This window comes from Aquila chrysaetos, chromosome 12 (assembly GCF_900496995.4).
Source record: "Aquila chrysaetos chrysaetos chromosome 12, bAquChr1.4, whole genome shotgun sequence".
Taxonomy (NCBI): domain Eukaryota; kingdom Metazoa; phylum Chordata; class Aves; order Accipitriformes; family Accipitridae; genus Aquila; species Aquila chrysaetos.
The window spans coordinates 21,130,956-21,149,978 of NC_044015.1; the positions used below are offsets into that span (position 1 = coordinate 21,130,956).

At 36.8% G+C, this 19,023-nt stretch overlaps 1 protein-coding gene across 1 annotated transcript in view; it reads right to left on the minus strand.

Moving 5' to 3' along the window:
* Positions 1 to 528: 528 nt before the first annotated feature.
* The window catches only part of LOC115348771 (uncharacterized oxidoreductase ZK1290.5-like), a gene marked incomplete at its 5' end in the record, with an annotated part of 52,562 nt that continues 34,067 nt past the window's right edge, over positions 529 to 19,023 (minus strand). The window contains 7 exon segments of the mRNA XM_041127857.1: positions 529 to 818; positions 1,434 to 1,475; positions 6,938 to 7,039; positions 9,111 to 9,170; positions 9,710 to 9,892; positions 15,065 to 15,086; positions 15,088 to 15,154. Coding sequence (XP_040983791.1) covers positions 717 to 818; positions 1,434 to 1,475; positions 6,938 to 7,039; positions 9,111 to 9,170; positions 9,710 to 9,892; positions 15,065 to 15,086; positions 15,088 to 15,154 — 578 coding nt within the window.

The following is a 19,023-nucleotide window of genomic DNA, read 5'->3' on the forward strand; positions in this document are numbered from 1 at the left end:
GTACTTTTATTCATTCTGACACAACTTCGGCCACAAACTAGAGCCATTCCTCCCGGGTGTGCTAGGGCAAGATAGGAGATCGTTCAAACAGTACCAACAGAACAGGTTTGCTCACCAAGAAAGTACCAAGAGTGGCCTGCAGAATTCCCCAAAATTCTCATGACTACATGAAATGTAAAAAACAGTGTAAAAAGTCAGATTCAGATTTCTACTGCAATCCCAGAACAAATATTCCATATTTTGAATAATTTTTCAAGATTTACATGCATTGTAGCATGCTCTTATATGTGCCTTGAAGTAACAAATACTTTTCAAAATCTGTAACGGGGACCCCCCCCCCCCCCAATCTGTTCAAATGGGTTAAAATGACACCTTAAATGAAGTACATGCAGGCAAAAGAAACTTAATGATAATATTGTGAGATAGCTCAACCCATACTGGGAGAATATGCCAGAAAGTTCCAAGAAAGCAGAGAAAATGCTGGAAGTAAGCATTTCTGTATCTGTACGAAATCAACGAAGAAAAGAGTAAACAAAATGATTTTATTAATTTGTTAACATAACAGTATATATAAGCCATTGATACTCATTTTTTTGATTGATATTTATTAGGTACTCTGAGTACCCAAGAAAACAAGTTAGATTTATTGTTCTGTTTAAAATTAATGAATGTTTCAGTTGCATCACTTTTGCAGTATAGAACAATCTGGTTTTAAATTATCCTTTGCACAGTGGATAGGTTAGATGAATTAATTTTCTGTTTATATTCATAGTGTTCAAAAATTCCATATCTTCTTCCCTCAGACTAAAATCAAAAACCTGGGTTGGAGAGAAAAAAAACCAACTGATGAGAACACTGCAAAGACTAAAGCACACATATTTGTTTAGTATTAGCATTCTATAATTCGGGTGGTCTGTTTTTAAGTTATTGATAATGAATTAATATTAATTAAATGGCCTTTTTTGTTTTAAAAGGCTATTGTAAAAAGGTTGCTATATTCATTTTTGTGAGAATTTGTACTTTTTTTAGATCACTAAGCTGAACATAACATTAGGAAAAGCTTAAGTCCAAGTGGAAAGAATTGAAGTAGTTGAAAAAGTGACATGCAATAGGTTTACTGCGTATCACTGCACCCAAAACCGTAACACACTTTAATATATCTAATCATGATACATGTTTTTTTCATATATATTAAAATATAGCAGAAGTTCTACAGTAACGAAACTGTATAACGCAGCATTAGAAAACTTTTTGAAGGTTAATTTTTTATTCCAGTGATACGCATCAGTCAACTGAAGTCCTACTCTAGTTTACCCTAGAAGAAAATGTAAAGACCTTAATGGACATAACTGAACTTAACGTGCTGTTCTGAAGAAACAGAATTCTTAGATGGAAAATCCGCAATTATTTGGCAGATTATAGATATTACTTACCAGTAACATGGGGAGGGTGGGAAGAAGTAAAATAACCATTTCCTGGAAAAAAAACCCAAAACCAGCTGTGATAATTTTTCAGATTAATCAATCAAAGGCATTTCTATCTGGTTTATAAGGCATTCGTGATAATCATGCAAAAAATCTCACAAACCATGTGATATAAAATAGCTGGTTGCCATTTCATTAATATAAAGACTCCATCAAATATATATATTTCAACATCAGGAAAGTGAATTTATACCAAAGTATATGTATAACCTTGACAGCTATGCTTCAGATTAATCTTCCACCACCTTTATACTGCACTCAAAGCAAGTGATTTCCTGTAAATTCACCTTGGCAACATTATACTTATGGATATTCAATGGGATGAATCCAGGTCATGAAGAACCATTAGGAAAAAATGAATTCATAGAAAAAAGAAAAACAAACCAGAACAAAACAACCCAACAATCTCTGCTCTCCTTGTTACCAGAAAATTGTGAAACTAATGGTACACTCCCTGCCCCCTCCAAATTTCACAGCCAAGTTATGAACTCAGCACTAGTTCATTATACTGGAATTTTGAAGCATCATCTAGAAAGTCCAGGAAATCTATTTTGCTGGAGGAAAAAAATAGAACAATCATTAATAGGATGATAAAGCTGCTAACATACTCCTGAATTTCCTATTAGTAGTTTGTCTACAGAATGGTTCTCAAAGGACACCGGCTAGCAAAGCCACTATTAAATATTCCTCTCGGGCACAGTGATTGAGATTGGTAAAATGGATCTGTGCAAAGCTGCTTAGAGAAGCACATCCCATAATGTTGGTCATGCCTACAATGGTTTACACAGTGATACATGTTGTATCACTGGGAAGTAGCATCAGCGTCATTGATTTAAATTAATTTCAGGCTTTGTGCTCTTCCCCCCCCCCCCCCCCACCTTTCCCCCCCCCTAATGAGTAGTGGCCAGTTTTGGAGATAGTACTCATGCTCTGGTCCCTTAGAAGTCATTACTATTCTGTAACATGCTGGCAGTTATAGTTAGTCCTATGTGATGCTGCAGATGGATAAGCAGCCATTCATAAAGACAAATAGTAAGGCTGCATCATTTACATCATAAATATAACATAGGCTCACTACAAGGCAGTGTGAATACTCAACATTTTCTTTCAAAAGTGCAGACATCTTAATGGAGGCTGAAAAAAGTGTCAAAAGATTTAGTACAGAGAAAGACTCCCAGCACAGCAACATGAAAAATTGCCAGAAGGTTGGTGTATCTGTTATTTTTACCCAATGCACCAGAGTCAGAGATGAGCTTCAAAGCTTTGGAAGGGGTGTGGCAACGTAGAAAGAGTTAACTGCTTGGATTCAATTAGTGTCAGCAAGAGCCACTCCACCTTTGTCCCCATTTTCAAAAACATGGGGTTAACGTCAGCTTTCCTGTCAGAACAGTTCAGCATTGCTATTTTAAAAAGAAAATCAGCTGGTGTTAACCACGGTGCAAAAAGAAGGGTGAATATTATGCAGTCTGCTGAGCTTAGTGGATTTGTGAACTTACTAGTATTATAGTTTATTACACGTGCTAGTCAGAAGAACAATGTCTTGAAAGTTATGTTGCAGGTCAGGTGTGGTAGAAACACTTCTGCAGCCTGATTAAAAAAAAATATTTTCCTCAAGTATGCACTTTACAAAACTATTCCCATTATTTTTCAATTAAGCATTCTCAGGTGCCTTCACCTCCAGTAACATAAAAGATTAAATTCAGAAATAGGCAAGAAAAAGTAGAGAGGGAGCCACTCAGACAGGAAGCCACTTAGCTGCATAGAAAATGGCCTCACCCTTTCCACTGACTTTCAGTTTATTTTTTTCCTTTCCTTGTTTCAAGAGAACTCCCTTCAGTTAGAGTCACAGTGCTCCCGCAAAGGCAGCTGATTGCACTTAGCTAGATAACACTGATAAATTGTATCTTATTTTAAATAATGGTTTATCTCAACTAGAAAGGAGTGCCCCAGTCAGGCACTACCATAAATGACCTACATAATATGGAAGAAAAAGTGCCTTCAATTTTCAGATGTATTCCCTGTTCCTATTGGCAAGATGATGGGTTACACTGATAAAATGGATGCATTGCTGTATCTTAAAAATGGTCATTGTAGAAAGGTGAAAAAGTTTTCTCTCTAGAGAAAGCTTGTCTTACAGAAACATGGACAAGGGGAAGAATTTCAGCCCCGGGGAAGAATATGCATATAATTCCAAGAATTCACTTGAGGGATGAATTTTGAGTTTTTTAAAAAAAAAAAAAAGTCTTAAAAAAAAATGAGCACCTGCAGGCTAACTGACCAAAGAAGAAATAAAAAAAAGGAGTTAAACTTCCTGATTTTGTATGTTCAGCACTTTTATATCCTTTTGGTCTTCTAAGTTCTGCTCCTATTACAGAACATCACTCCTTACTGCTACCCCTAAATCTCACTACTGTTCACTTTCTAATTTCTTATTAGTTGTCTTATTTCTTTATACGATGATCAAAGTTGTCAGTACTTCAGAAATGTCCATTTAGATAAGGTGATGTGACTTATTCTTCAGCGCCTTTGCTTAAAAAGAAAACTATCTACCACATCTGTAATGTCAATTGAGTTGCAGAGAAGAGCATAAAATATGAATATACTGAGTCTGCCTTTCCTTCTGCAACCTGATCAAAAGCAAAAAAGGATTTGCTCAATGATTCTAAGTTAACTAACATAGTATAAAACTTGTGAACACCGTATTCAAAGGAAGAGGCTCCAGTGACATATCCCAAGCTCACAGGAGATAACAGGGTTCCAGTCTCTTGGGGCAATTACAGCTTCTAGCAGAAAGCAATGGCTATTAGTGATGGCACAACGTGCAAAACTGCATGCTACACCATAGCATGGGTCAGCTGAGTTCTGGCACTTAAAAAGCTTATACCGCCTGAAATTACACTTGACTTTGTACATAGTTAAATTAAACTCTTTAGTTCTAAAGCTACTACCTGGTAGCAAAGGAATTGCTAGAAAAGGTCACAAAAAAAGCCAACCCCAACCCAAACCCCAGAAAAAGTCCTGAAACAACAATTATTAAGTCTGAAGGTAGTTAGGTCAGTATTAGATTAAAACTGTAACTTGCCACTACTGCTCCTTAAGAAGAATACTTTTTTAGTAATACTATTTCTATCTGATTATTCCTTTCATTAGTCATTGTACTGCTTAGATACCATGATCTAGATCAGAGAAAATGGTGGCTTGACTTCCTAGCAAAAGCAGATGCAGACACAAAAACCACCGTAAAATCTCTTTGACAGAGGAAACAATGAAATATATCAATGAATTAGGAAGCCATCCTCACTGTAGGCTAAAGTCATCTATGTGGGGGATTAGCAAGAAAATCTGGTTTAGCTCTGTTTAGCTCAGAACAGGGAGGTAATCAGTCAGAAATAAGTGCAGAAAAAACAGCTGTTCTAACCAACACGGGACTTCTAGCCATGTAGCTAGTCCTAACTGATACTGTTCTGATAATACTAAAGCTAGAATTTGCTAGATACATAAAGATTTGGTTCACTTTGTATACATCAGTTGTGTTGGAAATAGTACGTTGATGTGATGTCTGTTTCTTTAGGGAGAACTAGAGGTAAAACTCCAACTTCTCTTGTAGTTTCGAGGAAGTCTTCACTGCCAAAAAGCCACACTGAGTGAATACTAGGCACATGATTCGCTTCTAGTCCTCATTTTATGAATTCAGAAACGCTGTGTAGCAAGGAGTCCCTCAACAGCACAGTAACAGGTTTTTTTCATATTACTAAGGTATTGCTCTATAAAGTGACTTTTCAAAAGCAGGATTAGCTGATGACCACTGGTAGAAAGGTTTATTTCTGTGCAATCTTTCCAATTTTCACTTAGTCATTGCCACCATTTTCTGCAAAAGCTAAAAAAAGCCTAAAAGTTACCTTGATTTTATAAATAAGCCTTACTTTTTGGAACTATTGAACCCCTCATCACAACAGTGAAGCCAGGTACGTAGCTGTTCTTAGACACCTAAAGTGGCATTCCCGGATACTGAAGCACCCCAAACTGCAGGCCACACTTGAAACTCTAGAAAATAACCTTACTGTGGAGATTGTGTCTCTTTCTTGGAACAGTACATTGTACAGGTATTAGTGAGCGCAGCATTTCATACAATATCTTGTATTTTAAAGTAATAACACATTAATTATTCCAGAGGCAAATCTAGACAAATTTTAGCCAAAATGTTTACCAGGAAAAACCAGCCAATTATTTTGAGGAGCTGTTATCAAAAAGGTAAGTTTGTCTGTATTTTAGCCAAGCTGTATAGAAGCTCTACTTTGAGGATAAACAATGCAGGCTAGAATATATGATTGTTGTAAATCACTTCTTGATAAAAAACTAAGGAGCTCTGTTTCACAATATGAGTAAAGCAGAACAGCACTGGGAAAACTGCCTCAGGAAGTCCACACACAATATAAATCAGTCAGATTTTCCATACCTTTCTAGACACAGGAACTCCTAAAATATCAAACCAATGTGACTAGAAGTTGAATACCCAGCTGATAAAAGACTCTGCAGACATATTTCTCAAAACAGATCTGTAAACTACATACATCTATATCTATCTCTCTATATGCATACATATTTTATAAGGAAATCTGAGGAACAGTATGGTCTCTTAATGAGATTTCCTGGACAAATCCAAAATGAAAGCTAAACTAATTCTCACTAAAAGCTACACAAAACTCACCAGAATTTCCAGTAAGAGATAAAGATCAGTAATAACAAAGATGCCTCTTTGGCTCTTAGAACTTGCTGCTCAACTCTTAGCCATGCAGATAGTTTATTTGTACATGGACTTCTCTGGAGAGATTTCTACTTTGTTATATCTACAGGCTAGTAAATAATATGCATAGAACTCTCTGGGTCAGTGCTATTATTATGCAACAATATGCATAACACTTTTTTTGGTGATGCCCAGATACTACTTATTACAGGGAGATTGTATTTTTGATGGGGATTTGCAGTATATTGTACAGTATAAATACTATAATAATAATGATATTAACATTTTTTTCACCCAGCTTTTTCTTCTTTGTACATTGTATCCCACTAACAAAGTACTTGAAAAATTATTTCATCCTTAACACCTGTGTTGTACACTAGTAGGTATAATTTCTTCTTACATTTTTAAAGAACGGAGATCTCCTCATGCTCTGATTAAATGGCCTGATGCAGGGTCAATGGCATAAATAGGAGGCTTTACATGGGCTTCAATGAACTATGGATCAGGATTTGAGATGGAAATGTAAGATGTCTGTACGAAAGTGCTACCCTCAAAAATACCTTTTGTCTGTTATCAATGTTAAGGATTCCAAATCAGTTATGATTAATAGCAGCCATTAATCTTATGATTATATTCTTATTGTAACCTTCCCTGATTTTAAATTACATGGTGCGACTCACTGATCACTGACAAAGGAAAGAGCTCAAACCTTCATTCGCACGATAAGGCTTGAGTCCCAGGAAACATGTCTCCCATCATGCATTCCATTCAGAATTTCAACATCGTCTTCTGCTATTGTAAAATCAAACACCTATGGGAATGCATATATAGTTAATATCATGAACACAGACAGAATCAGGAGTGTTTCTGTTATTTAAACTGACCAAGATTCATTTAAATGCAAGGCAGAACTTTTTCTGTGTTTTTCCTTCTGGAAATTCTTCTTATATTTTGTCATAGACAAATAATTCCATTAAGCTGATGGGCTCCACTGGGTCCTTTGCTCCTTTTATGACTAATTTTTTTTGTAGACTCTGTTAAGATGGTTTTGTACCACTCTGGCCTCAGGCAAGGGTCCAAGAAAATGGTAGCATCAAAGCTGTTTTTGACAGCACTCTATATGGTCACTGCCAGAGATATATGAATAGCCTGACTGCAATCCCTCTGGAAACCTGAGCTCAGTATTTCACTTACATCCCAATGTTCTGTTTTGAGCGTTAAGAGTTCTTTTCCTCAGAACTTTAGCCAAAGAGAATTACTAGAACGTATCAGGACATTCATAAAGCTAGCAAACCAAAGGCTATATCTATCTTTTCTATGTGTACTTAGACAAAACACTCATGCATCAGCTAATACAGAAACAGATACAGCAGCTAATACAGAAACAGATACAGTGCTATAGTGCCTCAATATTAACTTGAACTTGAAAGCAACCACCTGTCTTCATGCATAGGTTCTTACAGCCACCGACTTCTCTTGTTGCGAGACCTGCAACATGAATGACGGCATCAGTGTTTTCTTAGTAGGTGTCTTATTCAGACATCATCACTTCAGGACTGAAGTTGCTTTAAGTTGGTCTGTTGTCTTTGTCAGAGCTCCTCCATACTCAATAAAAAGATCCTGTGGAGCCTGAACTTGTGCCAAATGAGCTCCTCCCATCCTGCATTATCCAGCAATCACTGTCTGCTGGAATGACCCTTGTAGTCAAACTTCAGTGCTCAAGCTTTTTAAACCTAAACCAGGGACCAGTCACAGAACTAGAAATACTATATATTATATTAGATACTGAGGGCTTAATGAGATCCATGCTTTTACCAACTTGACTAGAGGTAGTAGAGACTCAGGCCAACACACTGGCACGGGGGAAAGAAAAAACAAGGGAGACGTGATAAACACCACTCAGTAACTGTGCCAGTTCTCCCCTCCTCCTCTCCAGCCTAAGTGTTTTAAGTTTTTCTGCAATGCATTCCCTCAGTTGTGCAAAATGTATTTGTGGGGCCATAGAATGAACTCTGTAAAAACCAGAATTAATCTGGATTTAAAATATCATTAGGGAAAATAAAATAAAAATAATAAGGAAGGATTTTTAACCTGGTTTTGTTCTCTGATCTGGTTCACAATACAGCGCACACACAGAGAGATTTAACTAGCAGGTGCAAACTTTCTTCCTGATTTGCCAAACACTTCATACCCCTACAATATTTTTGGAAGTAACAATAAGGTGGTTGTGGTTTCCCCTCCCCCAAAGAAAGCACGAAGAGAAAAAAGTAGTAATGAATTAAAAACATTAGGTATGAAAAGGAAATTAAAAAAGGGTGGGGGGAATCATGCTGTCAATCCTCATTCATCCCTTACTTTTCCTTGTCCATCCCCTTCATGCTGGGACGTTCTCTGCAAGTCGAGTAGAATGAAAAAGGTAGGGGAAGAGTCAGCTCTGGCAGGACTGTGATTTCCTTAGAAGGTCTCTAACTGGGATATCCCCAAGGGAGTTTTACAGCTTTCATACAGTGTTATCCATAGCAGACAAACTCCTTCCGTTTGACCTGTATGCCTATCACAAGAAGGACCTAACCATAACCAGATTAGGATGCTCTGCAATCAGCCAAGTAATAAATAAAAATATTAATAATAAAAATCAACTATGAAAGGTCTTTCTATGGATATCTTTTTTATACACAGTGATTAGCTCTCCAGGTGATTTCTGACATTTGTAAATTACGGTTTTCTACTATATATTGTTGCAATTTTAAGGTACTCTAATTTGCCAGCTTTAACTGAGTTGCCCCAATATAAAATTGGTATAGGAAAATGGGAAGGCAAACCAAGTATTAAAAACAGTAATGTGAACGTTCGTCAGACTTGAGTGCATAACCAAATCTTACCTTGCAGTTTTCCTCTATCCTTTCTGCTTTTGTGGACTTTGGAATAGTGACAATCCCATTCTGAAAAACATAATGCTTCTTGTCATTGAAATTTACATAGTTTCAAAGAAAATGATCTCTCTCCAAAACATTTCAAGACACTCCTCATGTCTTCTGAGGTTTTAATTTCATTTTTCAGAGGACACTGACATTTCTATATGCTATTTTCAATTGCAGTTATATACACTGCATTAAATTCCAACACAGATTATGTTGTTTATGTCAACTTAATACACTATTTCACTGCTTAGTACTTTGTGTTGAGTGACAGAAATGGAAAGATGCACCATACTGCTTGTAACATTTAGTTTGAAAACATCTCTTTTATTGGTGGTGCTTTTTATTCTCTACAATCAGATTATTTGCCTATTTAAAATACTACTGTGCTTTGCATACTACATTCCAAATTTCTAGTACACAGTTAGTTCACACGATATTGACATACTGAAGGCAAAAATATGTTCTGTATAAATTCTGGTTTGATGCACAAAACCCAAACTATTTGCATTTTTTTTTTTCCCTGAGAGAGGAGACACGTTTTTATTACCACCCTCCATTACCTGTATATTCCAGCGTATGCAAATCTGTGCTGGGGTTCTGCCATATTTCTTTGCCAGCTGAATGATACTAGGATGAGTGAGTACTTCACCTTTGGCTAAAGGACAGTAGCCTTCAAAAACAATATCTCTGCTCCTACAATAACTGACCAGTTCCTGAGGTCTTTGGAAAGGGTGGTATTCAACCTTAGATAAATAGAAATAAACTTTTAGTAAAAACCTTGAGAGTACATATATTAGAAAACATAACTTATAAATGAAAATACTTTTTCTCTTGTTTTAAAAATACAACACGAGCAAAATCACTGCTTCTGGGAGACAGATGTAAGTTACCAGTTTTATAAGACATGTGAAAGATATTAATCCACAAGCATTTTGCCATTAATTGGCACAATAGTTTACTATGTATTTTATGTTTCCCCAAGAAGTAGGGTGCATGGAGCAGTTGTCTGCCCTTCCTGCAGTTGGACTTGCAGAAATATATGAAAATGCATAGTGGAAGTCAGCATCAGGTCATTTTTACTGGTGATTTGAGACTGCCTTCTCTTTCACAAATCTACTTCCTTTCCTGTTTCTTTACTAATGATCTTTGAGTTGCACAGGCAAGGGGAGAAGGGCTGCGCAGGGACTGGGTTTACAAGAGACCAACCAGAACAATTTGCTTAGGATGAGGACCTGACCTCAGAAGCAAAGCCTATTGGCATGGACTGTACATGGAAAATCCTGTATTCTGTGTGTGGTGTCACCAGCAGCTTATGCAGGGAAGCAATCATGCTGCGGAATGAAGTGTGAAGGAGACCCTTTGTAGGAAGGAAGATCATAGATTGCCAAGAACCAGTTAAAAGAGGAAAAGTAACAAGCTACAAAGACATAGTTGTTGGAAGTAAAAGGAAACAGAAGTTACTGGAAAGTAAGGATCTCAGAAGAGCCATGTATTCTGGCATGTAGCAAAAGCCAAAAGAGAACCTCTGTAATATTCCTTAATATGTCATTTAAATAAAGTATTTCACAGTTTATACATTGTAAGAAGCATACCTTCCTCTGCATTCAGATGAAAATGGGTAGTGTCTTCTTTTATAAAATACATAATCATGTATTGGCCGTCACCATTGTCCCAGTGATCTAACTGTTGCGCATTTTGAAGAAAAATACCCTTCCGAACAATTACCTCAACACATGGAATCTGGAAAGTTTCTTCTGCCACAGAGAGGACAAATGAACATTTCCTGTTTCTCATCTTTAGTACATGTTGTCTTTTCAGACAACAATAGTCGGGAACAATAGGCTGGCAGTCATTCAATAAGTGCTAAGAAAAAACTGTGCCCCTCGAAGGCTGGGCTGAGTCAGCCTAAAGCTTCTATGATCTAAATTACTAGGTGGACTCGGGAACACGGTTCAAGCAGCAGACATCCATGTCTTCAACCTTTGATGTTTCTTGACCTTTGAGTAGCCTTTGTATTTCGTGTTTGTATGTGTAAGACCAGTGTTTAGGTCATACAGTTATTCATGTGTTGGCACCTGAGCTGACTAGAAAATATTCTCATTGTTTTTGTGCAAAACTATGGGGGGGGGGGGGGGGGGGGGGGGGGGGGGGAGAGCAAGCAGGGTGTATTACTCAATTATTACAATAGCAATAAGCAATTTTAGTAGACGTTCTTTATGCTAAGTGTAACAAATAACATAGCCTAGAAAATATTAAAGAATGAGGTATTTAGGATCAAATGCTGAAAAATCTGCAGTACTCCTATGGCACCAGGTGACTTATTCAGCATTTACTACTAATATAACTGCAAGCAGAATTTACCTGCTGGTCTAATAAGATTTCTAGGCAGCACAGTTCCAGGTACACCAGAAATACTTAAAGCAAGAAGAGCATGCTGAGATGTCACCTGCCTGCTCCACAAGCAGAATACACAGTAACAACTATTGCCCACCTGCGAAGATTACACTTTGTGCCTTTCACTGCATCAAGAGACTCCCGAATTTTGTGAACTGAATTTTGGCACATGCAGTTGTGTGTTGGTAGCAGCAAGTATTTTTCTTCCTAAATATATTGCTAAAATAATCAACTGCCTAAAATAAAGTAAGCACTTCTGAATTTATTTTTCTTGTGAAAACTTTCTGGAAGGTTCTAGCAGCATCTGAATGCAAGGGACTGGCATCCTCAGCTAGGAGAGGCAGAGGGTGAGTGGCCAGCATGTGCTTCCCCTCAAAATAATAATTCCTACTTCCTGGCTTGCCCCACCCTTGCTATTTTAGTCCCCAAACTTTTCTCAGGCGAGGGCTGTCCATCAAATGGTGGTAGAGGAAGATCTCGATCTTTTCTGGCACTCTACCCTGAGTAATTTGTGCGTAACAACTGGCATTTGTTTAATAAAACAGTTTGCAGTTCACATTACAGAACTCTTCACAGCTGCTACTCGGTCAGCCACAGGGGAACTCTAATAAGCACTGTTTTTTAGGACAGTCATAGCGCAATGGGAAAAGTTGAGCTTAATAACAATCCTGACAGACGGACCTAGAAAGTCATACCCCGGATGATGGTATACAAAAGCCTTACTCTTTCCAGCCTGCTGTGGGTTCTTTTCACCTGGTAAACTTTCCCTGCATTTGGACTTCAGTCAGTTTCTCAATGGGAATGCAGAGTCTTACAATTATTTCTCTTTATAAAACTGAAATATAAGGCTAGAAATGTTTTCTCTATAGAGGAACAGTTCCGGTGAGTTTATGTACAAAGGGTTTCCTAATGCCTCAGTACACTAAAATACATTTCTACCTTTAACAAATTTACATAACAGACCTCAATATTAAAGGCAATATTAACAACATTACTAAACCTCTCTGAGGTCATTACACAGTAGTTTGCACTTCTACAAAAGTAGAAAAAATTTTGATGAGCATTCCTACATGGAATTCAGGGACAAACAGTTTATATTTGGTTTCAGTGTATCACTTTATTAAATGAAACATATATTAATTAAATTCTTATAAAATGTAATTTTTTTTTTCCCTAATGAGTAACAGGCATAGGAGCCTTGAAAGAGACTTCAAAGACTTCCTTGAGCATAACTCCAAGCTTACTACTGCAAAGTCAGTTACAAACTCTGGAATACAAACCTTTAACTTCTAGGTTGTAAGTTTCATTCTACATGATAGAATACTTATCATCATTTTACAGTGTTTAACACTATTTTTAACAGTAGATTGTAATTTTAAAAGGTGCTTACTTACTACTAAATACCTTAACAATGCTGTACTCTTGAAAAGACAGGCCCTCCCTACTTCTTTAAAAGCCATGATGATACTGTTTTTTCAGGAACCAAGAAGAGAGGCAGTACTTACAACTTGGTCTGTAAAATAGAAGCATTGCTTACTACCTGGTTTGCAAAGACTATAAAAGTCTAATAAATAACCTCCTTTCTCCTGCCCTCCTACTTCTTCCTCTTCACAGAAAACAAAAAACCCCTTTAAATTTTTACATCACAAGAACTGTTGGAATTGTAAGAACACCCTAAATTCTCTATACAAATTTAACACAGCTAAGAGGGAAGTGATCTTCCTTCACTTGTTTCTTAAATATTTAGCCTTTGTATACAATGATTGTTTGCAAATGTTTTGTATTTAGAAGTAAGTTCATTGAAAGAGTATGCTATTCTATGCATAAATATAGCAAAGATCTTTTGTATTTTAAATTCTGGACAGTGAAATAAGAATTCAGTATAGCACTTCCATTCCTAATTTAAATTTAGGAATTCATTAGTTATTTGATAATGCTTAAGTACTCTCACCATCAGACTCAGCAACTCTCCAACACTAAGCAAGAAACAGAATAGTCTTTTGAGGATAACCTGAACTATGGTTTATAACATTCTTGTAACTCTAAAAAGTGTAAATTAATGCTATAACAAAACTGTTCAAAGTGGAGCAGTTTGCAGTGGCATGGATATTTATTTCATTGCTGTTTTTTTCATTTTTCATTTGGAACAATGCTGTGCATCACCTTAAAGAAATGACTATTTGAATACAGCAGGGGCACCCTCCCAGCCCCCAGTATCACTACTGTCTCAACTTTTTGTCTCCTCTTTTTCAGCAACAGAAAAAAGAGATGCCATCAAATAGTATCAAGAAACAACTTTTCTCCATTAACACTACTGACACAGTAAGCCTGGTAACATTTTGACGTGGTGTGTAACAGGAATTTTCAAAACAAATCCAAGATAACTTTTTTCCTTGCAGTGATTTAGTAGGCGGTTCTCATTTAACAGACAGTAACAATTTACGCCAAACTCCAGTAAGACTTTGAAGATGTATATTTGTGAAAAGGAGACACAATTGAACCTTGGCAAACTCACTGATTCTTCAACAGTCATCCACCTGCCCATCTTAAGACATATTTCAATAGCTTATTTTGAATAATTGAATTTAAATATCTTATATGATTTTACATTAATTTAACATTACTCATAATTGTCCTTTAGTAACCTTTAGTCTAGTGGACAGCAAAAATCAGAGATGTCAGGTTCTGACAGTCACATTCTGAGCAACCTTTTTACGGCTGTTTAATGACATTAAACCACAAACAGCTGCCAGAAATCCTCACCACCTGTACAAAGGGAAAAAGCATGCACCTGCACTTCAACCATTCCAGTTCCGAGTTCCACATCAGCATAAGCACACTTTCACTGGCAGGAGGTGGTAGGAATGGGAGCATGAAGTTCCAGCACAGCTGTAGGCAGAAAACTGCAACAAGGGAATAGCTGTCAGTGTCCTGGAAGTCTGCTGGTATGTAGGTGGCCATTTTTTATCTGCCTAGGACAGCAAAAAAATTTTGCCAGGGCTCTCGCAGCACCCTCCTAAATGAGAAGTTCACTGAATTTAATATGAACTTGAAATATGAATGAAATAAAGAGGGAGCAAGGGAAACAGCACCCTTGCATGGATATGTAATCACCTGAGGCTTTCAGTGTTGCTTAGAGGAATTATATATAGTATTTGAACACAGGCTCTCCAAAACCTCGTTCACTCTGGAGATGCTAAATGTTCAGTGCTCCTTGAATTTTATTTCTAAACTGTTTTATCACCAAAAACTGGCACGTGGACCATTTGTTTGTGCCTTAAAACCAGACACAAACAAGTAGCCTAGGAGAAACTGGGGGAAAGAAAGGAGGAAGGACTTCCCCCCACTTTGTGTCATCTTCCTGAATGGTTTTCAAGGCATATATAGAAATGAAAGAGAAGAAATTGTATGACTAAGGCTAGTTTGGGTGTAGTCTTTCAGGCATAGGGGTGGTGATTTTTAACCAAAAAAACCAAAGCAAAAACCCAAACCCAGACACTTTAAATATATTTATCCATCACCCGATTAACATGTGGAGTAATCACAGTCTTCCTTTAGTTGCTCAAGATGACTGATAAGAAAGTTGCTTACACCAATTGATCTACACAAACCTGATGAGAAATAGAAGAAGTTTTGGGACAATCCTAACTATTTGGGAGCATGATTTGAAAAATACCACTTTCAAGAGACAAAATGATTGTACTCATCATTTCTGTATAGCAAAATATTGCAAAGAAACACAGAAAACCAGCACCAAAATCTAGTTTGACAGTATTATCTGAAAGCATGTTCGCCACAGTCACACTAGGAAATCATTTTATAATCTAAACACACTGGAAACTCCCCAGTGTATAAAAACTCCAGGCTAAATTCTGGGAAAGGCTAACGTAGTATAAGCAAAGAACAATTGGACTCCACCAGAATGAAAAGAAGGAAATGGTGTTCCGAGCAGCTTGCCAAAACTAAAGTGGAACATTTGCTGAAGACTAATAAGGTGTGAGCAATACAACACAAGAACATGCAGCCCAAATGAACTATGTAGCACTGGTTATATTTCTATTAGATCATTATGAGATGTTATATAAAACTCAGTATAAAAACTTCAATTAAGTGAGCAGTATCTAACAAGAACCAAGAAGCTTAAAAAAGTAGCTAGATTTCTCAGCTCCTTTTGACATGCAAATAAAGTTAAATGGCACATAGGTGATACAAAGGTTATTTTTTTAAAGAAGCCTTAAGTGTGCATGCATGCGTATAAATTAAGTGCTGACAGTCCTGAAATCAGATGTCTTCCTTCAAACCTCAGATACAATAAAGCACAACTCCCAATATTGGCCTGCCACCACACCTCAAACCTGACTCATCTTAGACAGTTTTTGGCCCTTATTCTGTGCTAAACACAGTTAATAGGGAAACCAACTGTGGCCATGCTAGTAGGGGTCTCCTTAGGTTGTGGATTCCGTGGACTATGAATCAGACTCATTTCTTCAGTATGTGAACTTTATCTTGACTGACTTTCAATCTGTAACACTGCAGGTGGCAAGTCTGTCTCAAGTATGCGAACACAGAAATCCAAGCGCTGTTGTTAATTCAGTATTTATGCTGCCCAGTTCTATATAATGTATATGCATATGCTTATGTATATACATGAATACAGGTATCTATAGCAAAAAAGAAGGGAATTAAGCCATAAGTTATACTGTTATTTTTTCAGAAAAAAAGGCAGCATTGGGCAATTTCAGCCATTTGATGTCAAAGGAACGATTTCTGGACTGAAACTACCCTCATTCTACAGTTAGAATCACCACTTTCTTGAGGTCAGCAGGGAACTATGTGGAGCTGCCTTAATTTGAAGCTGCAATACAGACACATAAAAACCACTCATTAATGCAACTGAGAGGCGCGATTACATTAAAAGAAAGAATTTCACTTGAAGCAAAAGCTAACGAAAATGTTGGAGAAAAATGTACTAACTGTACTTATTCCTAAAATGCCTATGTTTTACGTATTAAAAACCCCCCTCACAAGTAGACTATAAATTGGGATATCAAAATATGAGCTATAAGGTTACAAAGTATCTTGAATTTGCAAGTTAGATTTACCTGGACAAAACAAAGAAGTTAAATTTTTCCAGGCTTCTATGAAATTCCATAAGTGAAGTTACAGTTTATTGCTAATTATTATAAACATATTATTAAAGCCCTGAAAAAAAAACCAAACAGTTTTGCATTAGGAAAGCCACTAACCATATAAATATAGGCAATGACTGCTATGTTGTTTTCACATATTTTAGCAGCACAACCAGATAAGCTGCACAGCAGCAAAACCTGCACATATACTATCACTTTTTAATGTGGTTTCTTTTGTAGAATACAAAAAGGAGAAAAAAAAATACATTAGCAACTAAAATGCTAGACAGCTTTCCTTACAGAAATTATCATTGTTCAAAATGTGTAACATAATTAAGTTATAACCTGCACTATAGCAATTTGCATAATTTGTATGTAATCTGCCAGAAGGAGCAAAACCTGAGCTTCTACTGAGAAACAACCCTGGAGTGTCAACACTAATAAATCATTATGCCAAAGAAGTCAGAAAAAAACACTTGCAGTTTTAACACAATGGTGAACCAAAATATACTCTATTGTTGAAAGCTAAGGAGTTACAAAAAACATGCTGCTGTTGCCCTTGAAGAATAAAGCTTTTATTTCAGGCCGAAATAAAACAAAACTCACAGACATGAAATATGAAATGGCTTATTAAACTTGTTCATTTCCACAGAAAGCTTCCATTTCCCCCCCCCTGCAGTATACTCTAAGATGTTTTGCTTCTAGCATACTTCTCGTAGGAGACTTTGAAGTCTGTTCCATAGTCTCATTGCATTCACTGATAAGTTTTTTGTTAGATTTCCCATGAAGAAATTTCAGGTCAGTTATGTTTTGTCTTAAAAGTAATCTGAATTGCTCCTACTAAAATCAGTATTATGGCATTCGTGTGTTTAGAGTGATGCCACACCAAGAAAGCTAAATTCAAAATTGGCAAGAAAGCAAACGTTTTCCCACACAACAGAGAAACAGCAATTAGAATTCCAATGTTTTTGTGAGAAACAGCATTTTCTTAAAGCTTTTTTTTTTTTTTTTAAGAGAATACAATTAAAACATTTAATTTCATTAAATCCACATATTTAGTTTTGGTAAAGTTAGGACCCTTTGTTTCGACTCCATTGCTTTGTTTTTAGTTACAGTCTAATACATGAAAGTCAAAGTGTTTTGACTTTTCTATTAAATTACAATATAAAATACAATAAATATGAAAACAATTGCACATCCTGACTGTATTAAAAATATTGCAATGCATGGTGGAAACATGAATTCAAAACACTGGAATTTCCTGAAAAATAGAGAGTTTAAATTTCAATGAACAATCAATGGATTCTACTCTAGAGCATTGCTTCCATCTGCTTGATGGAAGATTAACACACTTGCTCTGCATTGTCCAAATCTGGGAAAGACTGCCTTAAAGCAGGAGATCATACAGAATTATTTCCACATTTACATCTGCTGGATTAATTCTTAAGAATGAAGAATTGGAAAATGATGGACAAGACAATGAAAGTCTAATTAGCTCCTGGGCCTTATCTGACAGATCAACACTTGTGACTATGTATATCAAACAAGATCCATGCAATGATCCCATCAGCAGTAGAAATAAAAAAATTACATATTGAGAAACTTGTGTAAAAGGGTCCCGACTCATTGCCTTGAAACAACTGGGGGAGCACATTTCCTTATATTTCCTCTCTCACAGAGCTCCGACAGAGGCAAGTTCCCCAGAATCTGTGCCACAGGTCTCAAACCCCCCAGAATGCTCTTGAAGGGGGGGGGGAGGAGGAGCATTTATTTTCAATTTAATACCTGTGTAGTGTGCTTAAAAATTCCATTTCAGATAATTGAGGCACAACTTATGTCTTAGCTGTTTTGATAGCAGGTGGTTTTAAAGTCTATACTTCTTAACTTAACCAGTTTAACTAGTCCTGAAGTTCAGGTCTTCTGAGATAAAAGTTTGCAATGTGCTAGCTGCAATCCCTCTAGAAGTACACTTTTAAAATATACATTTATACTGCCTTATTTACAAAGTCACAGAGCTTTGACTCAGGGAGAGAAAGCATCCTCCTTATCTGCCTGAGGAAACGAGTGGTTTGGCCCCTATGAAGCAGATTTCGAGAAAGTGCCTGGTGCAATAAACAGAAGTTTGCAATTCCCCATTAGCTCCCAAAGCTTACTGAGGCTTTGTCCTATTCCTTGCTACTTTGACTTCACAGGCTTGAAGGAAAACTTGGCAACAGTGCTTCTTTTATGCATACTAAAAATTGACTGACCACAATGGTAGCACAGAAATTTTCATCCAGCTTTGAAAAACTATCATGAAACTCTGCAAGACGCATTAGAAAACTCATTGGCAAAATAACGGTTGATTATAA